Source organism: Colossoma macropomum, unplaced genomic scaffold (assembly GCF_904425465.1).
Source record: "Colossoma macropomum unplaced genomic scaffold, Colossoma_macropomum, whole genome shotgun sequence".
Classification (NCBI taxonomy): domain Eukaryota; kingdom Metazoa; phylum Chordata; class Actinopteri; order Characiformes; family Serrasalmidae; genus Colossoma; species Colossoma macropomum.
The window spans coordinates 11,446,359-11,466,200 of record NW_023494790.1 but is presented as its reverse complement, the minus strand read 5'-3'; the positions used below and the strand labels follow the sequence as shown (position 1 = coordinate 11,466,200).

The following is a 19,842-nucleotide window of genomic DNA, read 5'->3' as shown; positions in this document are numbered from 1 at the left end:
TTTTTTTTTTTAATTTAGGTAAAAGTCAACACGGCTGGGTTCAGGATGGCAACAGCGAGTAGAAAAGTGCTTCTCGACCTTTTTAAATCCAACATCCAAAGGTATATTTTGGGGTCTGTGACCATCTCCATCATGACTCAGGAAACACACCATAGCTCTTCACATTTCTGTGCATGGAGGAAGTGGACATCAGCTCTGGAACGGCTCTGCAGTCTGTTTCTGTTGTAAACACTACACTACACGGCAAGCTCTGCTTCTACTCATAGTGTAGATGCGCAAGGCGAGAACAAACAAGATGGCTACCAAAGCAACGGAGAAAAATGGGGGAAAAGGTGTTTGCATATATCCGACAGCTCTTTTGCTAGCAATATGTCTGCTTTTTTTCACTTACTGCTTATACACATAAATGAAAAGTCAGTGAAGTTAAACTGACTTTTGCTGTTAAACGCTGCTGCATACTATGCTAGTGACTCAAGTAGCAGCAGAAAAAGACGCAGTGTGACAAGCAAAAAAACTAGTTTGTTTGAAGTAGTTATAATAGCCTTGTCAAGGTCTTGAATTTGACTATGTCTGATCCCCAGCCAGGCATAAAAGTTACACCCAGTCTTAGTGAAAACAGCTGTTAACACCCAGAAAGTTTGGAGTGTAAGTTTGGAGAGTGTCACACTAAGCAAAAACTAAAAATCAGGGTAGTTTGTAGTATTTTAAACAAATCTGATGGGGTTGTTTTTACTAACTTTAATGTACTATACTTTGTTAGGTTTTATCTGTGAACATAAATGCACTGGATCGGGATTCAGGGACTAAGATTGGAGGTGGTGGCAAAAGGACTGAGACTTAAACCTTAAAGGTTGACTCTGGCCAAAATGAAAAACAACCACCACTGCACCTACTGAAAACATGCCTACTCGCCTACTACAGTGGTGCCACAACAGTCTCGAGACATTTTCTGGTTTGTTTGATATATTTGTACAATGCATGCTGGGTATTGTAGTCAGAGAACAAAAAAAGGCCACAAAACCATGAACTGACTAGGCTGAGGGATGCAATGCACCACTACAAAATGCTACTAGTTTTAGGCCAGGATGCCACTTTTTTTTTTTACCCATACCCAAAAACCACCTGCTAGCTAAAATTCCCCATCATACAATGCTACAAAGCTGGGAGGGTAAAGGTTAGCACAAGCATCCTCCAAGACACATGAAGTGGCACCACGATGTCAATGGACAGCTCAACACACTTGGAGGAGAAAGCTAACTACTAATTCTGTTATGTGAGCTAACAGACATCCGCATTAGCTAGCATAGTGCTGGGTCATGGGGGAGAGGGAGGACCACCTTGCACCCCCAAACAGACTGAGACCAATCCTCTCTTGGTCTCCTGACCACAGCTGGCTGTCCCTTGCCAGGGATCAACCTCGCAAAACCAAAAGATCAGCTTTGACTTCTTACTTTTTCTAATGAAAGCTGTAGCAGAAAAAAAGCAAAATGTTTTCATCATGCTGGGGACATTTGATCCCAACAAAGAGCTAAACACACAAACTCAGACTCACATTGTTCTGCTGAAGTGTACAAAGCCTCTCAAAGAATATCAATACCAACAGTTACACATCTGTTCGGGGGGCGAAAAAGGAATATGATGAGAAATGTAATAGAGATAACAGAAAGAGAGATAAGCCCTTTAATGCCTCAGCCCATTTGTCACCGAGACAGTCATGTCAAACAAACCCTTGCGAATTGAATCCAATTGTTCCAATAAGCATCAGCAGAAAGGTTATGATGGAAGGAGAGCGAAAGACGAGGAGCGGCAGGGGCTATAAAGCGGCTAATTGGACGATTGTGATGGCAGCGGGCTGTCAGCATGGCAGTTGATTGGTTTAGATGTTGGAGAAGAGGACCAATCAGGACGGACGTGCGCACAAGCGGCCGTCTGTCTATTAGAAGTAAAGACGGACACACGCTGTCACCATCAAGCCGAGAGGAATTAAGAGCGTGTGTAGGTATGTGTGGCTATGACTCAGTGTCAGTTCTCTTACTTTGAAAAGTGAAACTCCGTCCTTTGTATTTTCCTGTCATCACTTGTTTGCTGAATCTGGCTTTCCAGAAAGTTTCACACCACACTGTTTAATGTACCCAACTACACAGTTCCTAACTCTGACGTCACTACACAAAATATTTTGAGATGGCACTGATCCAATATTGGGTATCAGCAGAGTGGGCAACTCGAGTCAGTGATTCGGACTTACTCAGCCTTAACTGATTCACAACTTGTCTCAGAGTCACTGTTAACTGACTCACGATTCGACTCTGACTTGCCCTTAACTGATTCATAACTGACCCGTGACTTGACTCAGACTCGCCCTTAACTGGCTCACGACTTAACTTGGACAGGCTTTTTACTGGCTCACAACTCACCTCAGACACACCCTTAACTGACCCACAACTCGCCTTGGATTTACCCTTAACTGAATGGCGAATCGGCTCTGACTTGCCCTTAACTGATTCTCGACCCGACTCAGGCTCATTAACTGACTCACAACTCGACTCCGACTTGCCCATAACTCATTCACAACTCAACTTGCACTCACAATTAACTGACCTGTGACTCGACTCAGACTCACCTTTACTAAGAACTGACTCGCAAACCCAACTCGAGCTCATTATTAACTGACTCACAACTCGACTCTGACTCGTGACTCTGGCTCGCCCTTAACTGATTCATAACTCATCTCGGACTCGCAATTAACTTGACTTAGTCTCACCTTTAACTCATTTGACTCTGACTCGCCCTTAAGTGATTCACGATCCAACTCAGAAAGGCTTTTTACACCCTCATAACTCACTTCAGACTCACCTTTAAGTGACTCACAACTCTACTCGGATTTGCCCTTAACTGAACTGTGACGTGAATTGGACTTGTCCTTAACTGACTCAACACAAGACGTAGACTCACCATTAACTGATTCTTTCCTTGACTTAGACTCGCCATTAACTGATTCAAAACTCAACCCACACTTGCCTTCAACTGACTAACAACTTGACACAGACTCGGTTTAACCGACTCACTCTGAAGCACTTTTAATTGATTCAGAACTCAACTCCGACTCGCCCTGAACTGAACTGCAACTCGACTGGGACTCGCCCTTAACTGAATCATGACTCGACTCTGACTCACCCTTAACAGAATCGCAACCCAACTAGAACTCGCCCTTAACCGAATTGCTACTCAACTCTGACTTGCCCTTAACTGAATCGCAATCTGACTCGGACACGCCCTTAACTGAATTGCAACCCCATCCTGCATCACCCTTAAATGAACTGCAACTCGACTCAAACTCTCCCTGAAGTGATTCATGACGCTACTCAGACTCGGCCTTAACATTCACGACTCAACCTCATCCTTAACTGTCCCATGACTCACCTCTGTTGTGTATATTTCTATCTAAATGTGTCAAGACCACCTAATTATTTTTAGTGCAGACTAACGTTTCTGGCAGCTAAATGGTGCTTTCAGTATCAGCAAAGAAAAAATGGTATCATGCCATCTCTGGCCATACTCATCCTCTGTTTCTGAACCAAAAAGCCACCAAGTTGTTTAATACAGTTTTATTTGTATGGTGTGCTTCCAACAGTTTCGCCCAAACAGTGAAAAAGCTAGTCTGTGTGAGATCATTTAACAACCTGACATGGCTTGAGGCAAGCATGTGATGACAACACATGCATGTAGCATGATGCTAATAGGTGAGGTATAAACTTCCAGGTGCTCCAGTGCAAAATGAATGATGCAAATTTCAGACACCAAACATGTCGCGGCTGATCGACTATATTTGGAGCAGCTTAAAGTTGGGTAAACTTGATTTTTCTTCAAACTATCGCTTTAAATATTAAAGAGAAGAATTATGTAACTTTCTTTTAGTTATGGCATTTTCTCGCCTCATGCTTCTACGTCTAGACTTCAACACTTTATGCATTTTCATCCCCCCCCACTCATTCTTTGTGGCTTTTTGGTGGAACTCTTCTGTGCTTTCCTCTCCATCTCCCCCTCCCTCCGTCCCCATATCATCTCCTCTCTCCCCCTCGGAGGAGATGTGTCAGTCTCAGGCTGGCGCGAAAAAGTCGGAGGGTCTAAATTACCCATGAGCGGCAGGATTGTGACACGGCGAGGAAATAAGAACAACAAAGGCATGAATAAATAACGCCGTCCCACTTTGAACTGCGCATCAAAGAGAAGCATCACAGAGAGGCGCGAGGGCTCCGGAGACGAACCTGCAACCAGCGTGCATCTGCAGAGCTTCAGCGAACAGGAGTCTTCGAAATGAGTACAAGCTGCAGTCCGGGCTCAGTCCCAGAAGAAAGCAGGGGTGCAGAACGGAGGGAGGAACAAAGGGATTTAGACGAAATGTGTGGGATGCACCTGGTGCGGGAACTTCCAAGTTGGGAGGCGGGGTCACAAGCTAACATGACATTTGTCCCACTTTGCACATACTGGTATTTAAGTACGTATCAGCGTACGTTCATTTCTGATCCCACAACTATGTGTAAGTGGACGTTTTGCTTGTGAAATCTGGTCAAAAATAAAGGGAATTTTTAATAAAATTATGTTTTTTTAATCAAAATTGACGAATGCACAGGCACTATTTTCAATCACGGGATACGTAATCATAAAGGCTAATATGCTTTTATGTATGAGGTCCAAAAAGCCTTGAGAGGTTTAATCTCTTGCTTTTTTCCTCAATTAAATAACGATGTTGGCTTATAAATGTCAGCAACGTGGACTAATAATTACATCATAATAGCGAAACACATGTAAAACAAGTGCAAACATTCAAAATATGATGTAAAGCTGCAGTAAAGACATTATTACTAACAAAAAGCTAAAAATTAATAATAAAAAGCCACTGCCTTAATAAAGCACTTGCACATTTTGCATCCTGATTCTGGTTCACTTGCTAATCTTGCAGCTCATTGCTAGCACCTAGGTGCCATGCTGGTGGCAGTCATCCCTGCCCGCGCATAGCCTCACGAAGACTGCTGGCCTTCCGAAGGCAGCGCGGGGTAATTGGACTTTTCGTAACAGGGGATCCTGGAGCAACAGTGTGCCACAGAGATACAGCCTTGCCAGGCTCGGTTCCTCTAGGTGCACCCTGGCAGCCATCACCTATTACCCTGCTGCCTTGTGTGTAGATCTGGTACAATGAAGACTAGGTGAAAGACAAGGAAAAGGCACAGAGTGCTGGCACTTGCTAAACAGACTGGCAAACTTTTGTCAGACATGATGGCGGGTAATAAGTTCACAGTGTGCAAGACAGGATTACAACTGCAGGTTGGGAGTTCATACAGTGGCTGCAGTCATGAAGTCATGCAGTACAAATCCAAGAGGGACGTGGTGATCAAGGGACAGCTACTGCATTTCACATTAGACTGTCGATGTAGATTAAACTCAACTAAAACTGTATCCCCCCCCTCAAAAGAATGGCCCAGCTAACAAACACTAGAAGTCAATAGTCACCTAAAAGTTTTCTGTAAATATGTCCACAAAACATTTCCCAACTCTCTCAGACTGCAGCCAGGTCTTCCATTAATGTCACACAGACTTGTCAAGGTGGTTTAGGACCCAGTGTGACTCACACTGAACCACAGAAGGCTGCATCCATTTTGGTTAATTAGAAGTATTTAGCAAGCTGCTTCAAAACCTACTGTACTTTCGGCTGTACTTTTCATACATACATTCATACATACAGCTTTCAGTATCAGCCAAAAAAAAAGGGGTATCATGCCATTTCTCATATAGTTAGACATTTCAACTACTGTCCTCTATTTCTAAGTCAAAAAGTCACCAGGTTGTTTAATTCAGTTTTATTTCTACGGTGCACTTCCAACAGTCGTGCCAGAACAGTGAAAAAAGCATGTCTGTGTGAGATCATTTAACAACCTGACGTGGTTTGAGGCAAGCATGACAACACTAGCTTCAAGCCTAGGAGCTCCAGTGCAAAATGAATGATGCAAACTTCAGACACCAAACATGCTGGTTGACTATATTTGGAGCAGTTTATAGTTGGCTAAACTTGATTTTTCTATCACTATCACTTTAAATATTAAAGAAAGGAATTATGTAATGTTCTTTTAGTTCTTTTAAAAACAATTGAACTTTCAGCAGCGCATCCAGCATAACATACATTATCTTGTTAACTATCTACAACTCCTAAAATACCATTCATTTTTCAAACATGGCATATGCTCAGCCGTGGACATGTTCACACATAGCTCATCTAGAGAACTAGCATGTTAAAGTGTTAAACTGGTTAGATGATCCTGCAGCAAAAAGAGCTGTAACGCTGACCTACATATTGCTGTTGTCAGAAGAAAACCTCGTATCTCCAAAACGGTAAATTTACAGGAGAAGGAAAAAAACCTACTTTACTTTTAATGTAAGTGAATGGAACCAGACTTTTTCCAAGCAATTTTGGGCCATTTCCTTTAGCCCATTCATCATGTAATTTACAAACAATGTAAAAGGTAACAAGTATTTTCAAATTATGTCAAAAACTGAAAAACCTCAAAAATGGAGATACAAGGTTTTCTTCCAACAACAGCGATATTTATTAGTATATCACTTATTCTTGGCTATTGCCTTTACTTACTATAGCTCAAATATATGGGCAGGCTTAAACAAAGCACATGTTCCCCATCCCACCACCCTGATGAGTGAGCGCTTGGTGAACAGTACCGCAATATGTCAGAACATTACTTCCACACTGCAGCTCTTCATATTTACAAGCCGCGCTTAAGCCAATTAGAATTTGATTAATTTATGTAGAAGACATTTATTGTGATGTAATTTATCATGACAACTATGTGAAATCATCTCATTGCTCACTCCTAGCATACACCTCCCTGACTTCTCTACTTCATGCATTCTCGCCTTCCTCTTTAATCTCCACATGCCTCCTCCCTACAGTCTCCCCCAGTCTCCTAGGCTTCTTTATAGAGTCTGGTGCTTTCCTCTCCATCTCTTCTACACCCTGGTAACTTGAGGAGAGGGGAAAAAAAAAACAGTGCTGTTGCTGAGTAGACAAATTTGGCAACCATGTGCAGCTACAGAAAGTTCTAGCCACTTAAAGTTATTAGTCTATAAGTCTAAAGTTATTAATATACTTAGTCAGTGCTTTCTAGCCAATATTAATCTCTGGAATCTTCAACAATCTTAATAAATAATGAATACGACATCTGAACCGGAACACAGGGAATAGTTGATACTGGCAAATTACCTTGAGATCACTTAACTAGAGACTACAGTGAGCAACTCGAGCATTGATAACCGATAGACTGCACCAATGCCAGATGTTCTCAAATGAAAGAGGTTCTCATCAGCATGTAATAGGTGGTACTGCAATATTATGGTCCAGCAATGATTCAGAATAGACAGCATCTCCATAAAACAAGTAAGATATCATAATGATGTGCTGAATACAGAAAGACTGGATCTCATTGCTGTCCACCTAAGAGGTTGCAATGTAATGACTACTGCACTCAGACCAGGGCTGTGCAATTCAGACATAAAATGCAATGCTAAACAGCCGTTGGATATTGCACGGGTGAAATGAGAAGCAATAATTATGGTCAAAATAATGTGTCTGACTGGGTGTGCAACAAGTACAGCATCCTTTTTTTTGCAGTGTAAACAGAAATATGATGACAAAAATCGGTCAGCATTCGCAAAACAACTTTTTCAATATGTACTCTCTTAAAAACATGGTTCTTTAGTAAAACCAAAGGTTCTACATAGAACCATGAACACTCAAAGAACCATCTGCTTGCTTAAATGGTTCTTCGCATGGTAAAATGGTTCTTCAGATTGATGGAGAGTGTGCTGGTGAAAGGTTCTATAAAGAATCTTTTTTGAAAGTGGTTCTATATAGCACCAAAAAGGGTTCTACTATTGTTAAGATGTCAAGCTTATAACAATGCAAGAACCCTTTGGGTGTAAATTATTGTAAATATTGTGAATATAAGAAAAATATTTAAGAACTAATCGATTATAGTCAGTTTAGTACACAGCCATGGTCAAAATTTTATTCCATTTATATTAGAAGGTACACATTTCTCGATCTGCTTTGCTTTGCTGCCTCTTTTGCTCCTTTTCTATCAGCCTGTGCCTCGGCCTGTGTTGCTCTCTGCGTGTGGATGAACGCTGATGAGTTATCATCACATTTATCAGCGTGTTTGATAGCTATCAAAGCCTCCAGCCTGTGGTGAGACAGGGCTCATCCTGAGCCTGTGCTCACCCCTACGGCCCTGTACAGCCTCTACAGCAGCGAAGTCGTTAAACCTGCTGGCTAAGAGGGTATACCCTCCAACCCCGACAGCACACTGCTTCAGCAAGAGCCTTCTATAGGAAATCCAATACAGAGCATGAAGGAAAGGTGTAGTTGGTGGATCCATGACCAAACGTATGCAAATATGCATTCAGTTGGAGATTTGCATGATATGATTTACAATGCATATTTATATTATCTGCTCTCTCTTACTGTAAGAACCACAGTCTGGACACACCCATTCATGTTGTGTTTTTATACTTTCTAAAAGCCTTTTTAAAAGCCCTCTCCATTGAAGTAGTTTTTAAATCATTTACTGATTAACACAGGCAATAATGACAGTCTAACTAACTAGTCTCAGTATAATAAACTGAACTGTTCCCTGCATGATAGATTGTAGCTATTCAATATATAATAAAATTAAGCTAGTCCTAATAACAGACTGTAACCATTCTCTGTATAATTTATTACAACTAATTCCTCTATAGCTGACAGTAACTAGTCGCTAAATAATAAAGTTAAAATACTCTCTACATAATACATTATAACTAGTCCAATATCAGGGGTCTGCAACCCAAATGTTAAGAAGAACCATTTTCTCCTTTCACCAAATTCAACAGGCCTTGCGAGCTACAACATATTTGTCCATTTGTTGAAGTAGATTTTTAACATCTTGGCTGTAAGTAAGTCTAAGGATGTGCTAATGTGTTAGCTTAGGATAAAAATAACACAGATGTACACTTTGCTTTAAGCTTTAGCTCAGCTATAGCTGCTTTTTCTCGCATCTCCAGCAGGAAACCTTTTTTCTCAAAAGTGGAACAGTTTCTTGTAAAATGTCTCTCGATGTTTGACTTTTTACAAGGCTGTAGACAGCTTCTCACTCGCCAGTTTCTTGTTCGAATTTTCCTGTTCCACCTTAAATGGGACCTGAGGTGCCGGAATGATACTGCTGCACCATTTAAGGTGGAACAGGAAAATTTAGCTTCATGACTTTTTAGTGTTTGACAGTTTCTCATCGCAGATTAAACGTATCAGGAAACCAGCTGGAGTGACTATAGTCCATTCATCTCCAAATTATCATTGTTTGTCTTAAATCTTGCTTTTTGCCTTTTTGTTAGCTACTAGTTAGGCGAGACTGTTGTCTACATTGCTACGGTGATCAGCAGTCTGCACGCCAACCTTCAGTTTTAAAGGGTGAATTAGCAGATATACACTAACTCCAGCGTTTAAGACCAGTTATTGTTAAACTGTGTTGAATGATCAGCAGAGCTTTATTCTACAGCAAAGGAGGATTTTATTTTTATCTACAAATCTAATTCTGCTGTGGAGCTGCAACAGGGCAGTAAAAGAGCCTCAAGGTGCCAATCCCTGCCTTATGCAATAGATTGTAACTATTCTCTATGTAATAGACTTTAAGAAGTCCCTATATTATAGATTCTACTCTATACATGGTAGATTGTATATAGTCAATATATCATAGATTGTATTTATTCACTATATAACAAACTGAAACAAGGACCTGTACAGCAGATAATAACTAGTCCCTATATAAAAGTTTAAGCTATTCTCTACATCATATATTGTAGCCAGTCAAAATATATTAGGCTGTAGCTACTCACTATATAATAGGGCCTGAATAGCAAACAATAACTAGTCCTAATATAAAATTAAACTATTCTCAGTTCAATAGATTATACATAGTTCCTATATTATAGATTGTAATAATTCACATTATAATTAGACTGTAACTGTAACTATTGCCTATAAAGCAAAAAATAAAGTTCCTATCTGAAAAAATAAAAGTATTCTCTATATAACAAATTCTAATCAGTATTTGTTCTTATATCTTCCATCTGTGTATCCTATAGTCTGATAGACTGAGAAGTGTTCAGTAATGAACTGAACAGAGATACAGACGAATACAGACAGGGCGAGACTGTGTGTGTGTGTGTGTGTGTGTGTGTGTGTGTGTGGGGCAGCTTTGAGGCTATAAGATTGGAGAATGCACTAATTAAAGTCTCGTGTCTGACAGTGAGAACTTCAGAAGGTCAGTGTGGACTAAAGCTTTCACTGGACTAAGTGAGCAGTGTGTAACACATACACATTCACATGCATGCACGATACTGACACGGCTGTGTGTGTTTGTGTGCTTTTTAAGGTCTGCGTACCTCTCTTTGCGTCAGCTTCTGCTTATCGATCTGCTTCACCTTGGGGCTGTTGGCCAGCAGGTGGCGCAACTTCACGTAACTCTTCCACAGCTTTTGATACCTGCAATTAGAATGCATTTGAGTGAGCTGCTGTGAATATGGCATCAATATTTCATATAATTTAACTGTAGCCTGAGGCCACTGTTCAATTAGCATTATCAGTGAAGGCATGCTGGAAAGGGTTTTTTGTGTGTGTGTGTGTGTTAGCCTTTAGCTGACTCCAGCCGGTAAGGGGATATTCAACGACAAGTGACATCATTATAGTTCACTTAAAGGAAAAGCTGTCAATCAAATGTACACAGTCTACCACAAATGTACTCGATCAGCCGAGACATGTTTGGTGTCTAAAGTTTCCTTCTTTAGTTTTGCACTGGAGTTAAGAGGCTAACAATTAGTTGAAGCTTATCTCTTTCCAACTAGTACATCCAACAAGTCATCTCAAATAGACGTGCTTATGTGCTTTCAGATGCTGCATCTATAAAAATGCACAAAACTAAGGTGCATAACTAAAACACAGTAGTAGCTATGTCTTTAAAGCTCCTGCCAAAATGGTTTCAAATATTTAAAATGATGTTTAATAGGCAAGATATGCTACAGAAACAGCATTCACGAGTGTTATTGTAGTGTGACGGCTGTCTTACCCCAAGCGGGGATCGAATTGGCGGTTCCCTTGTTCAGATACCAGAGCGCTATTGAGTAAGCCACTGGCCAATCACAAGAGGTGCACTTAAGTGCAGAGCAGTACAGACTTGAGAGCGTGGAAAAGCAGACAAATGAGTTTGCACTAAGCAAGACTTGAACCCACAACCTTGTGACGTGGGAGTGAGTATGTTACCGCTGAGCAGTAATCGGTCACCAAAAGGGTACTCAAGGTTTTTTTTTTCTTTTTAATTCTTACGCTAAGAGAAACTCGTGATACCACAACTCGAGACCCGAGAGAGGAACTAATACCGAAATTACCGGTCTGAGACATGCACACAGCAACGTGAACTCAAGACTGAGCAGAAAGCAGCGTGTGAGCATCCCTTAAGTAGGGTGCCCACAGCTGTTACCGCTCAGCACTAGTGGTGCCTTGTCTCCCCCGAGCAACTGGGGATGGCCTAGCACAAGGCCAGAACATTAGTTATGTTTTATATATTTTTATATATAGTAATAAGTAATACTGCTGCCTGTTCAGAATTGTGTGGGCGTGTCAGATTGTATAATGATTGACAGTGGCGTCTCCCTGGCAACGTAATCAATCCGGCTCCAGTGGCAGCGGTGAGCGACAACGGCAACAGCGCTAGAGATGGCACACATGGCAGGCAGTACCGGTGAGGTTTAGCCCTACAAGCTTGATTTTGAAGAACAAGAGCCCCTGATGCAGGAAAATAGACCACTTTACTGTTCTCGAGGGTTCTCTGAATGGTGAGTAAAAAGTGCAAAATAGAGAACAAACTGTCTACCGGTCATTTTAGAGATCTAATTTCATTTTGCAGATAACGTCCGAGAACTATTATATAAATGTATATGTATAATTTACATACATATGCATATATACGTGTATGTATGTATATTATACATACTTACACACATGGTTAACTGTTGGACCGTGCTACTGAAATGGAGGTCACACAAGCTATGTTATGAGTTGCATGGTCATATTTGTGAACACTGTGGAGAAATTTCTCAGGTGCTTTATTGTGCACGCCTGTGAAGTACAACTACAGGGAAACGCTGAGTTTGGGGTGGGGCCTAACTAATGCAATGCTAATGTATTATTTTAGTGATACATTTAGTGAGTTAAAGCATAGCGCTAGCTGCTCTGCACTTTAGACAGTGTGATAAACCTTCATAACAAGCACCGTTAAATTGCTGGTACTTTTGTCTAGGACTCAGAGCAGCAGGAGATCAGTCACTTTATGTGAGGGAGAGGAACATGAGAAGCTCATGTGTACATGCTGCTAACTCTGATTGGCACTTTGGCAGGTGTGACATCACCTGTACCCATTTTAAGATTAAGTGACCCTAATTAGTCCCACAACGGGGAAATTTCACACCACATACACACTAGTGAATGCACACACACTAGGGGACAGTGAGCACACTTGCCCAGAGCAGTGGGCAGCCCTATCCGCAGCACCCAGGGAGTAGTTGGGGTTAGGTGACTTGCTCAAGGGCACTTCAGTCACATACTGTCGGCTCAGGGGATTCAGGTCACAGGGCTGGTTCCCTAACCTCCAGCCCATGACTGCCCCCAAACTGCCCCCAAATCAAACTTCTCTCAACAGGAAAAGATCAAAATCTTTCTTCTTTTGCTAGTTCATAGTAAAAACATCACAAAAACTAAAGGGCCTTTAAAGTACACAAAAAAGACAAGGGGGAAAAGTTTGACAGATTTGCTGTTTCGAGTCTGCATATGCTTAGACAGAAAGAGAGAAGACAGACAACAGAAAGGTAGAAAGAAAGAAGGGGGAAAAGTAGAGCAAGAGAGATGAGTAATGACAAGCGGGGAAGGTGGGTCTATGCATGTCAGTCAAGGCAAATGACCTGAATCTCTCACTGCCCAGTGCCTCAACTGCTTTCATTTTTCTCTCTCTGTCCTTCCTTACTCTTATTCCTCTCATTCTTTTTCATCGTTTACTCTCTGGAGTGCTTGGGCATTAATAACTACACTGCAGAAATTAGATATTGTACGGTCCGTGTTTTCCGTGATACTCTGACAAAATCTTGAGATTTTAGATAGAAACATAGAAATGCATGGAATTTTAGTTTGGGGAGATTTTTAACACATTTCTGAAATTCCGTATGAAAAGTTTTGTGATGTTTGTCTACCGGATAGTTCTCAAAAATAAATTTGTTATTTTAAGCCACTTGTGGCTAAGCTAGTTGACTTAAACCCCTTAAGAAAAAAAAAGTGCCCACCGAAGGGCCCAAACTTTTATTACACACATCTATAACCTAAGAATAGCTCAACCAGTTTGCACTGACGGCCCTGTGGTTACTGAATAATAAGCCATAGTTACCAATAAGCCAGGGATTTTAAGGGGTTAAAACAAGAACACAATGTCATAGATGCAAAACACCACTGCTGCTGTTTTGCTTGGGGTATTATTCCTCATCAAGTGAATGCTCTCATATCAATAAACCATTTTCATACTGCAGCGGCAGCAACATGCAGTTCATAATAACACAGAGCTTGTAAACCACCTGTAGAGGGGTTTGGACAATCAGAAGCAACCAAACACACACTGTCTGCATGACACAACTAACCTGTCCGCTACACGTTTAGTGTTCACGGTTCAAACCAGAAAAAGTGGACAAATTAAATAAATAAATAAACTTAATCTGGATCTTAATTTATCACACTTTATTTCGCAGTTGCAATACTGATAAGAAAAAAACTGCAGTTTGATATTCTCCCCAAGCACTCAGCCCCTAGTAAAAATCAGCACAAATACCAAAAAGCAGAATAAAAAACACAAATAAAATAAAAAGGAAAAAAATTAAAGGGATCTCACAGGGCCGTAAAGTCTGCAAGTGCAGTCCCTCCTCTTTCTCCCTGTCTCTCTTTAGGGCTATATAATGAAGTCCCTATCCATCCAGGCATTTGTCATCTCTGCCTCATTGAGAAGAAACTTTGCGGGAGGGACGCAGGGACCCTCCAGGTGTGTGTCCACACACACACATACACACACGCCTTTCTCTGTCGCACTGTCCTTAATTAAATTTCTCCCTCTTGCACTCTTCCACAATTGAGAATGCATAAAACACACACACACACGCCATTTCTGCGAGCCTACAGAGAGTCATTGTGTATAATGAAGCAGGAAACACATCAGCATCATTCATTTCTACTACATTCATTAGCAATGTGGCCACACGCCTCTGACACTTTATGCAATAGCACCTCCTATAGAAGGCTTGAGAGAACACGAGACATTATTCCCTCAGAAATTCTGCTCCCTTCCGTTTGATGATGTTTGGCCGTACTGGTAAATTCAGTATCACGTACTACACCCTGGATTTACCAGACAATCTAACCCATGTTGTTTTTTCCAGCACCTACTGTCTCTGAACAATTCAGCTTCAAGCAGAGAGTGAAGATGTTACAACTTATCCCATAGGTGGGGCTAACTGTAACAGACTGAGGGCAGAGCTGTAAATTTCGCTACAGAAGGTCTGATTAATCAATGGAAAACACAATTCATTTCTGTGTCCTTTAACCAGATGATTTTTACATAAAAATATGTAAATATCATTAATGAAACGGGACCCTGTCAAACATGGTAGATTTATTTCTGATAAACCAAGTAAAACAGCAAATAACATAAGAAAATGTAGGCATTTTTGATGAATCTGCACATAAAAAATAATAAAATTAAAAAAAAATTTAAATAAGTTTACAACAAATAAATTTATGTGTCCGTTTGTGGTCCTCCCCTTACTGTCTATTTGGGGATGCTTAGTTGTAACACTGCTTTGAAACTACCTCCGCCATGTGGAGGCTGTACTTTAGCCTGACTAGCTCTCACTGTGAGGAACGGCCAGTTACATTTTAAAAGGCTGATGTATTACACAATGCCTTGTTTCATCAAGTAGGCACTCAAGTGGTGCAGTTAGAATGGTAGCCTGTAGTGTGAAAGGCTACATTACACAAACTTTCAGAACACAGCCACACAGCGAAGACAGGCCAGTGTGTGACCGACAAAAATAATGGGCTGAATGAGGTGCGTGACAGCAGGGTAAACACAAAAGAGCAGCACTCCAGAGCATGACCTGAATTCCATTAACAACAGTTTGGCCAAATATCTAATTCACATGATTTCCCTCTTAGCCTAAATGTATCAGATCAGCCAAGACATGTTTTGTGCCTGATGTTTGCTTCTTTAATTTTGCACTGGAGCCAAGAGGTTAATGTTAACAAGCTTGGAAACTTATACCTATTAGGCCTGGACAAAATGGCACAAATACATCATGATACTTTTTCTTGATGCACAATATGAATCAAGACTTTTTTAAGGTTATTTATTTAGAAATCTTATCAAAGTGAGCATGATTTTCATCTCAGAATTAAATTGGACTAATTGTGCTTTTTTTTAATAAATGTCATTTTTTAAACATAACAGTAAGTCATACAGGGTTAGAAAGCCTCTATTGCCTGTTAGCTTCCAGCTGTGAGCTATGTAAGCCAGCTATGAGCTATGAAAGCCTCCTGTGGAAGCTCGCAGCATTGCTCTTAGCTGACCAACTTCATTTAGGACAGACGAAAACTGAGTAAATTACAACCCCACTTCCAAAAGATGATGTGCAAATCATTTAAACCCTATATTTCATTGAAAATAGTACAAAGACTACAGATCACATGTTGAAACTGAGAAATGTTATTGGTTTTTGAAAAATATATGCCCATTTTGAATTTAATGCCAACAACACGTTCCAAAAAAGGTGGGACTGGGGCAACGAAAGGCTGGTAAAGTTGTGTAACGAATCAAAATTTGAAATTCTTTTTAGAAATTATGGACACTGTGTCCTCCGGGCTAAAGACCACTCAGCTTGTTATCAGTGTACAGTTTAAAAGCCAGTATTCATGATGGTATGGGGTGCATTAGTGCACATAGCATGGGTGACATGCATATCTGTGAAGGCATCATTAATGCTGAACGATATATACAGGTTTTGGAAACGTGCTGCCATCCAGATGACGTCTTTTTCAGGGAAGGCCTTGATTATTTCAGCAAAACAATGTCAAACAACATTCTGCATGTATTACAGCAGCATGGCTCTGTATTAAGAGTCTGGGTGCTAAACTGACCTGCCTAGAAAATTTCTCAGTTTCAACATTTGATTTGCTCTCTTTCTAATATTTTCAATGAAATATAGGGTTTAAATGATTTGCACATCAATGCATTTTGTTTTTATTTACAATTTTTTTATTTACGATAAAAGGATGAATCCCATGTTCTCTAACATTAGCCAGCTAGCTATACTTTCAAAAAAGATGGTTCTTCAAAGTATCTTTAAAAAAAGAATATGATGCTATATAGAACTATGAACACTCAAAGAACCTTTTGCATGGTTGAAGGGTTCTTTGTACTGTGAAAGGTTCTTCAGATTGATGGAAAATGTGCTGTAGATGGTTCTATAGAAACTTTTCTGAAAACAGTTCTTTGTGAAAAGCTGCATTGTGGTCTGGCTAAACATTTCTAGATCTGAAAGAATAGCTTAGCAAAAAAAATAAAAATAATAAAATAAATAAAAAATTCAAATGTACATGTTTTTTCAGTCACAAATGCAGCCAATCATTCAAGACATGGTGTCCAAATTGAGCTAATTTAGTTTAGAACTGGAGCTGCTAAGCTAAGTTGACAAACAAAACACTGGACAACAGTCAACAAGTCAATAGTCACCTAAACTGTTTCCATAAATAAATGCCCAAAATGTCTCTCAACCTGCTCAAATTCAGATTGTGAAGACAAGTTGATGTGGTTTACAAGACAGTATGACTCACTATGAACTATACGTATCTGTGTTGCTAAAAGAAGGGGCAGCTATTTAGGATAACAGGAATCACTTCTTTCCTGAGTAAAAAATTCTATCATTCCACACAAGATGACCAAAGACAGGAGAACTGCTATTTGATATGCAACTACTAACTCTTACAGTAGGCAAGCCTTAGATATTACTGTGCTAATGCATTGTACCTGCTTAGTGACGTTTTACAACATGCCCCTGCGCTACATACCCCAAAGTTTGAAGGCATGATAGTACAGGAAAGCAGGATGTTCTGCAGATGATAATGTAATTTACAGTCATTTGTAATCTGACAGTAATATGAAATAATCTGAATTTGAAGTAACTGTATGAAGACTTTGGCACTTATTTACAGAAACGTTTAGGGTGACTACTGACTTCTAATGCTTGTTAGCACTGTTAGACTAGCATCTCCACTTCTAAACTAAAGAAGTAAAACTTGGACACCAAACATGTCTTGGCTGATCAAAATCATTTGCAGTAAGTAGAAAGTTATGTAAATCTGACTTCTCGCAGAACAATTTCTTTAAATTATGTATTGGTTAAACTTCTGAATCCCTTATATCACAAGAGAAAACTGAAGTGAAGGTCTACAAGTACCTCACTTGTATTTATAGAATAATTTGCAGAAACTACTGAAAAAAAAGTTATGTTTCCTTAATATGTATTAATTTATGTTATCATATTTTAAAGGTTCAAGATTAATTAAGTGAGAAAACAATAGAGCGACATTGTCCATATCTGTCTATTTCAGCTGTTCATCCCTGCCATTCCTGCATTCCATACTGTCAGCCATCTGTACAGTTTGGTGTCCTTGATACTTATTTACTGTAACTTGTGTAGAGTACTATGCGCAATACCTTCCTGCATTGTTATTTGTGCTCCCTCCTCCCACACACTTTATGTTGTCTGTAGGAGCAGCAGCAGCAGCAAATTAATTCCACTGTTTGTTGAACATTCTATATTTTCAGTACATATGACAAACCTGACTTCACTTCATCGCTGTTATTTCCTCCATTCCAAATCACTGTACAAAGAGAGATTTTTAAAGGAAAGGAAATTTTTGCACTTACATGTAAATGTAAAACTGTTTTACCTTCTAAAAACACCACCACCAACGACACCACCACCGCCACCAACAACAACAGGTGAAAAATTCCACATCTGACCTTCAGAAAATGAACTGTATGAAAATATTACTTGGCTGGATAACAGCAACATACTTAAACTCAGAGCTGTGTTTGACCCCAGATAGTTAGCATTTCCCCCAAACCTGGGAAAAACAGACAGGGCAAGATTTCTCATTAAGAAGGCAGAAAAACATATAGACACTTTAATCATGTTGCATTTTTGTGCATGTAGCGCTGGTGCTATGAAAACTGCAAGTGTTGCAGCGCTTGTTTTACCAACTTGACCAAAAAAAAGTAAATAAAATGTGTCTAAAAAGTAGAAAATCTCAGTAAGTGGAACAAACATTTTTGTATTTTAATGTTCATTTTGTGAAATGCACAGAATCCATTCTTTTTTTCCCCATTTTATTTTTTGTCTGAATTTTGACCTTTAAAATGTGTTATTCATTTCTAATGATATTTATTTCATTTGTGAGCAAAAGGACACTTGTGACATATCAGGTGTAGGGCTGTAGCTATATGAAAATTTTAATTTTCGAAAATTACCTAGAATACTTGCTTTTTTTTTTTAATAATTACAAGAACTCAAGATATGTGACTAAGGCCTGAATGATGCTTTGTTTTATTTTTTATTTTATGCTGTTTTATTCTTATAGTTTTCTAAGAAAGCTGGAATCTATTAATTCATGTCCCTTTTATTTACGCTTCATAATGGAGCCCCTTTAAAATGAACTGAACTCAGTTCTGCTAAAGTGAACCTTAAAGGACACCAGCTGCAAGTGACCTCAGTGCTTTTTCTGTTTACAATATAAGTGAACTTTAAAGTGGACTCAGTTCTCTTTCTGGTCCTCTTTAGCACTGATAAGATCTCACACCATGACTCTTTTAGACTCCACCTAAGAAAAGGTCAAATTTTGGATAGCGTTGCCCAAGATAATCATATCTGACCCCATGGAAAAATACTCAAACAGCACCATTAAACAGCCACCTTTGTATAAAAAAAATATTTTGTTATATAAATTATTTTATTAACTGAACATGGCATTTATTAGACTGTATATTATAATTTCTGTTTAAGTAAAGCACAAAGGTCCATTTCACCCCTCGCCCCTACCAGCCCTTTTGGGTGTTCACGTTTAGGGGTAGGGTGTCCCGGATTTGGTTGAGACAGAGGGGTAGGGTGAAGTGTTAGAACTACATGACCCTCCAAACGGAGGATTTTCAGACACTCCAAACAGACTGTTATGAGAAAAAGAGTAAAACCGGCAAGATGGCAGGAAAAGCGAAAGAAACCCCCATGTGAGTAATTATAATAACAATTGTATTAATTTAGTTTAACGTCATTTCAAAGTATTATGGTCCTTTTCTTCATCAACAACACTAATAGTAGGCTGATGTCTCAAGTAACTAGCTAGCTAATTTCCCGTTCCACCTTAAATGGTGCAGCAGTTACATTCAGACGCCTCAGGAATGGGCAAATCTGAACAAGAAGCTTGCGAATAGCTGAATTCAGCCTCATATCACCAAAGAATTAAAGGCATATGCTTCCTCTAATGTAACTAAAGCCCAGCAGTGAGGTTGCTGAACTTTACCCTCTTCTGCTATCACTGCAGACTGGCAGGGTCGCCTACAGAGCAGCGTTAGTAGCCTGTTAATAAAGTAATGCTCTTTTATTTGA

The 19,842-nt window shown here is 39.8% G+C and overlaps 1 protein-coding gene across 4 annotated transcripts in view; it reads right to left on the bottom strand.

Moving 5' to 3' along the window:
- The window catches only part of drosha (drosha ribonuclease III), a 231,618-nt gene that overhangs the window by 178,615 nt on the left and 33,161 nt on the right, over positions 1–19,842 (bottom strand). For all 4 annotated transcript variants that reach the window (XM_036572116.1, XM_036572118.1, XM_036572114.1 and 1 more), the window contains one exon: positions 10,483–10,582. In XM_036572116.1, the coding sequence (XP_036428009.1) occupies positions 10,483–10,582 (100 nt within the window). The remainder of the gene's footprint in view (positions 1–10,482; positions 10,583–19,842) is intronic.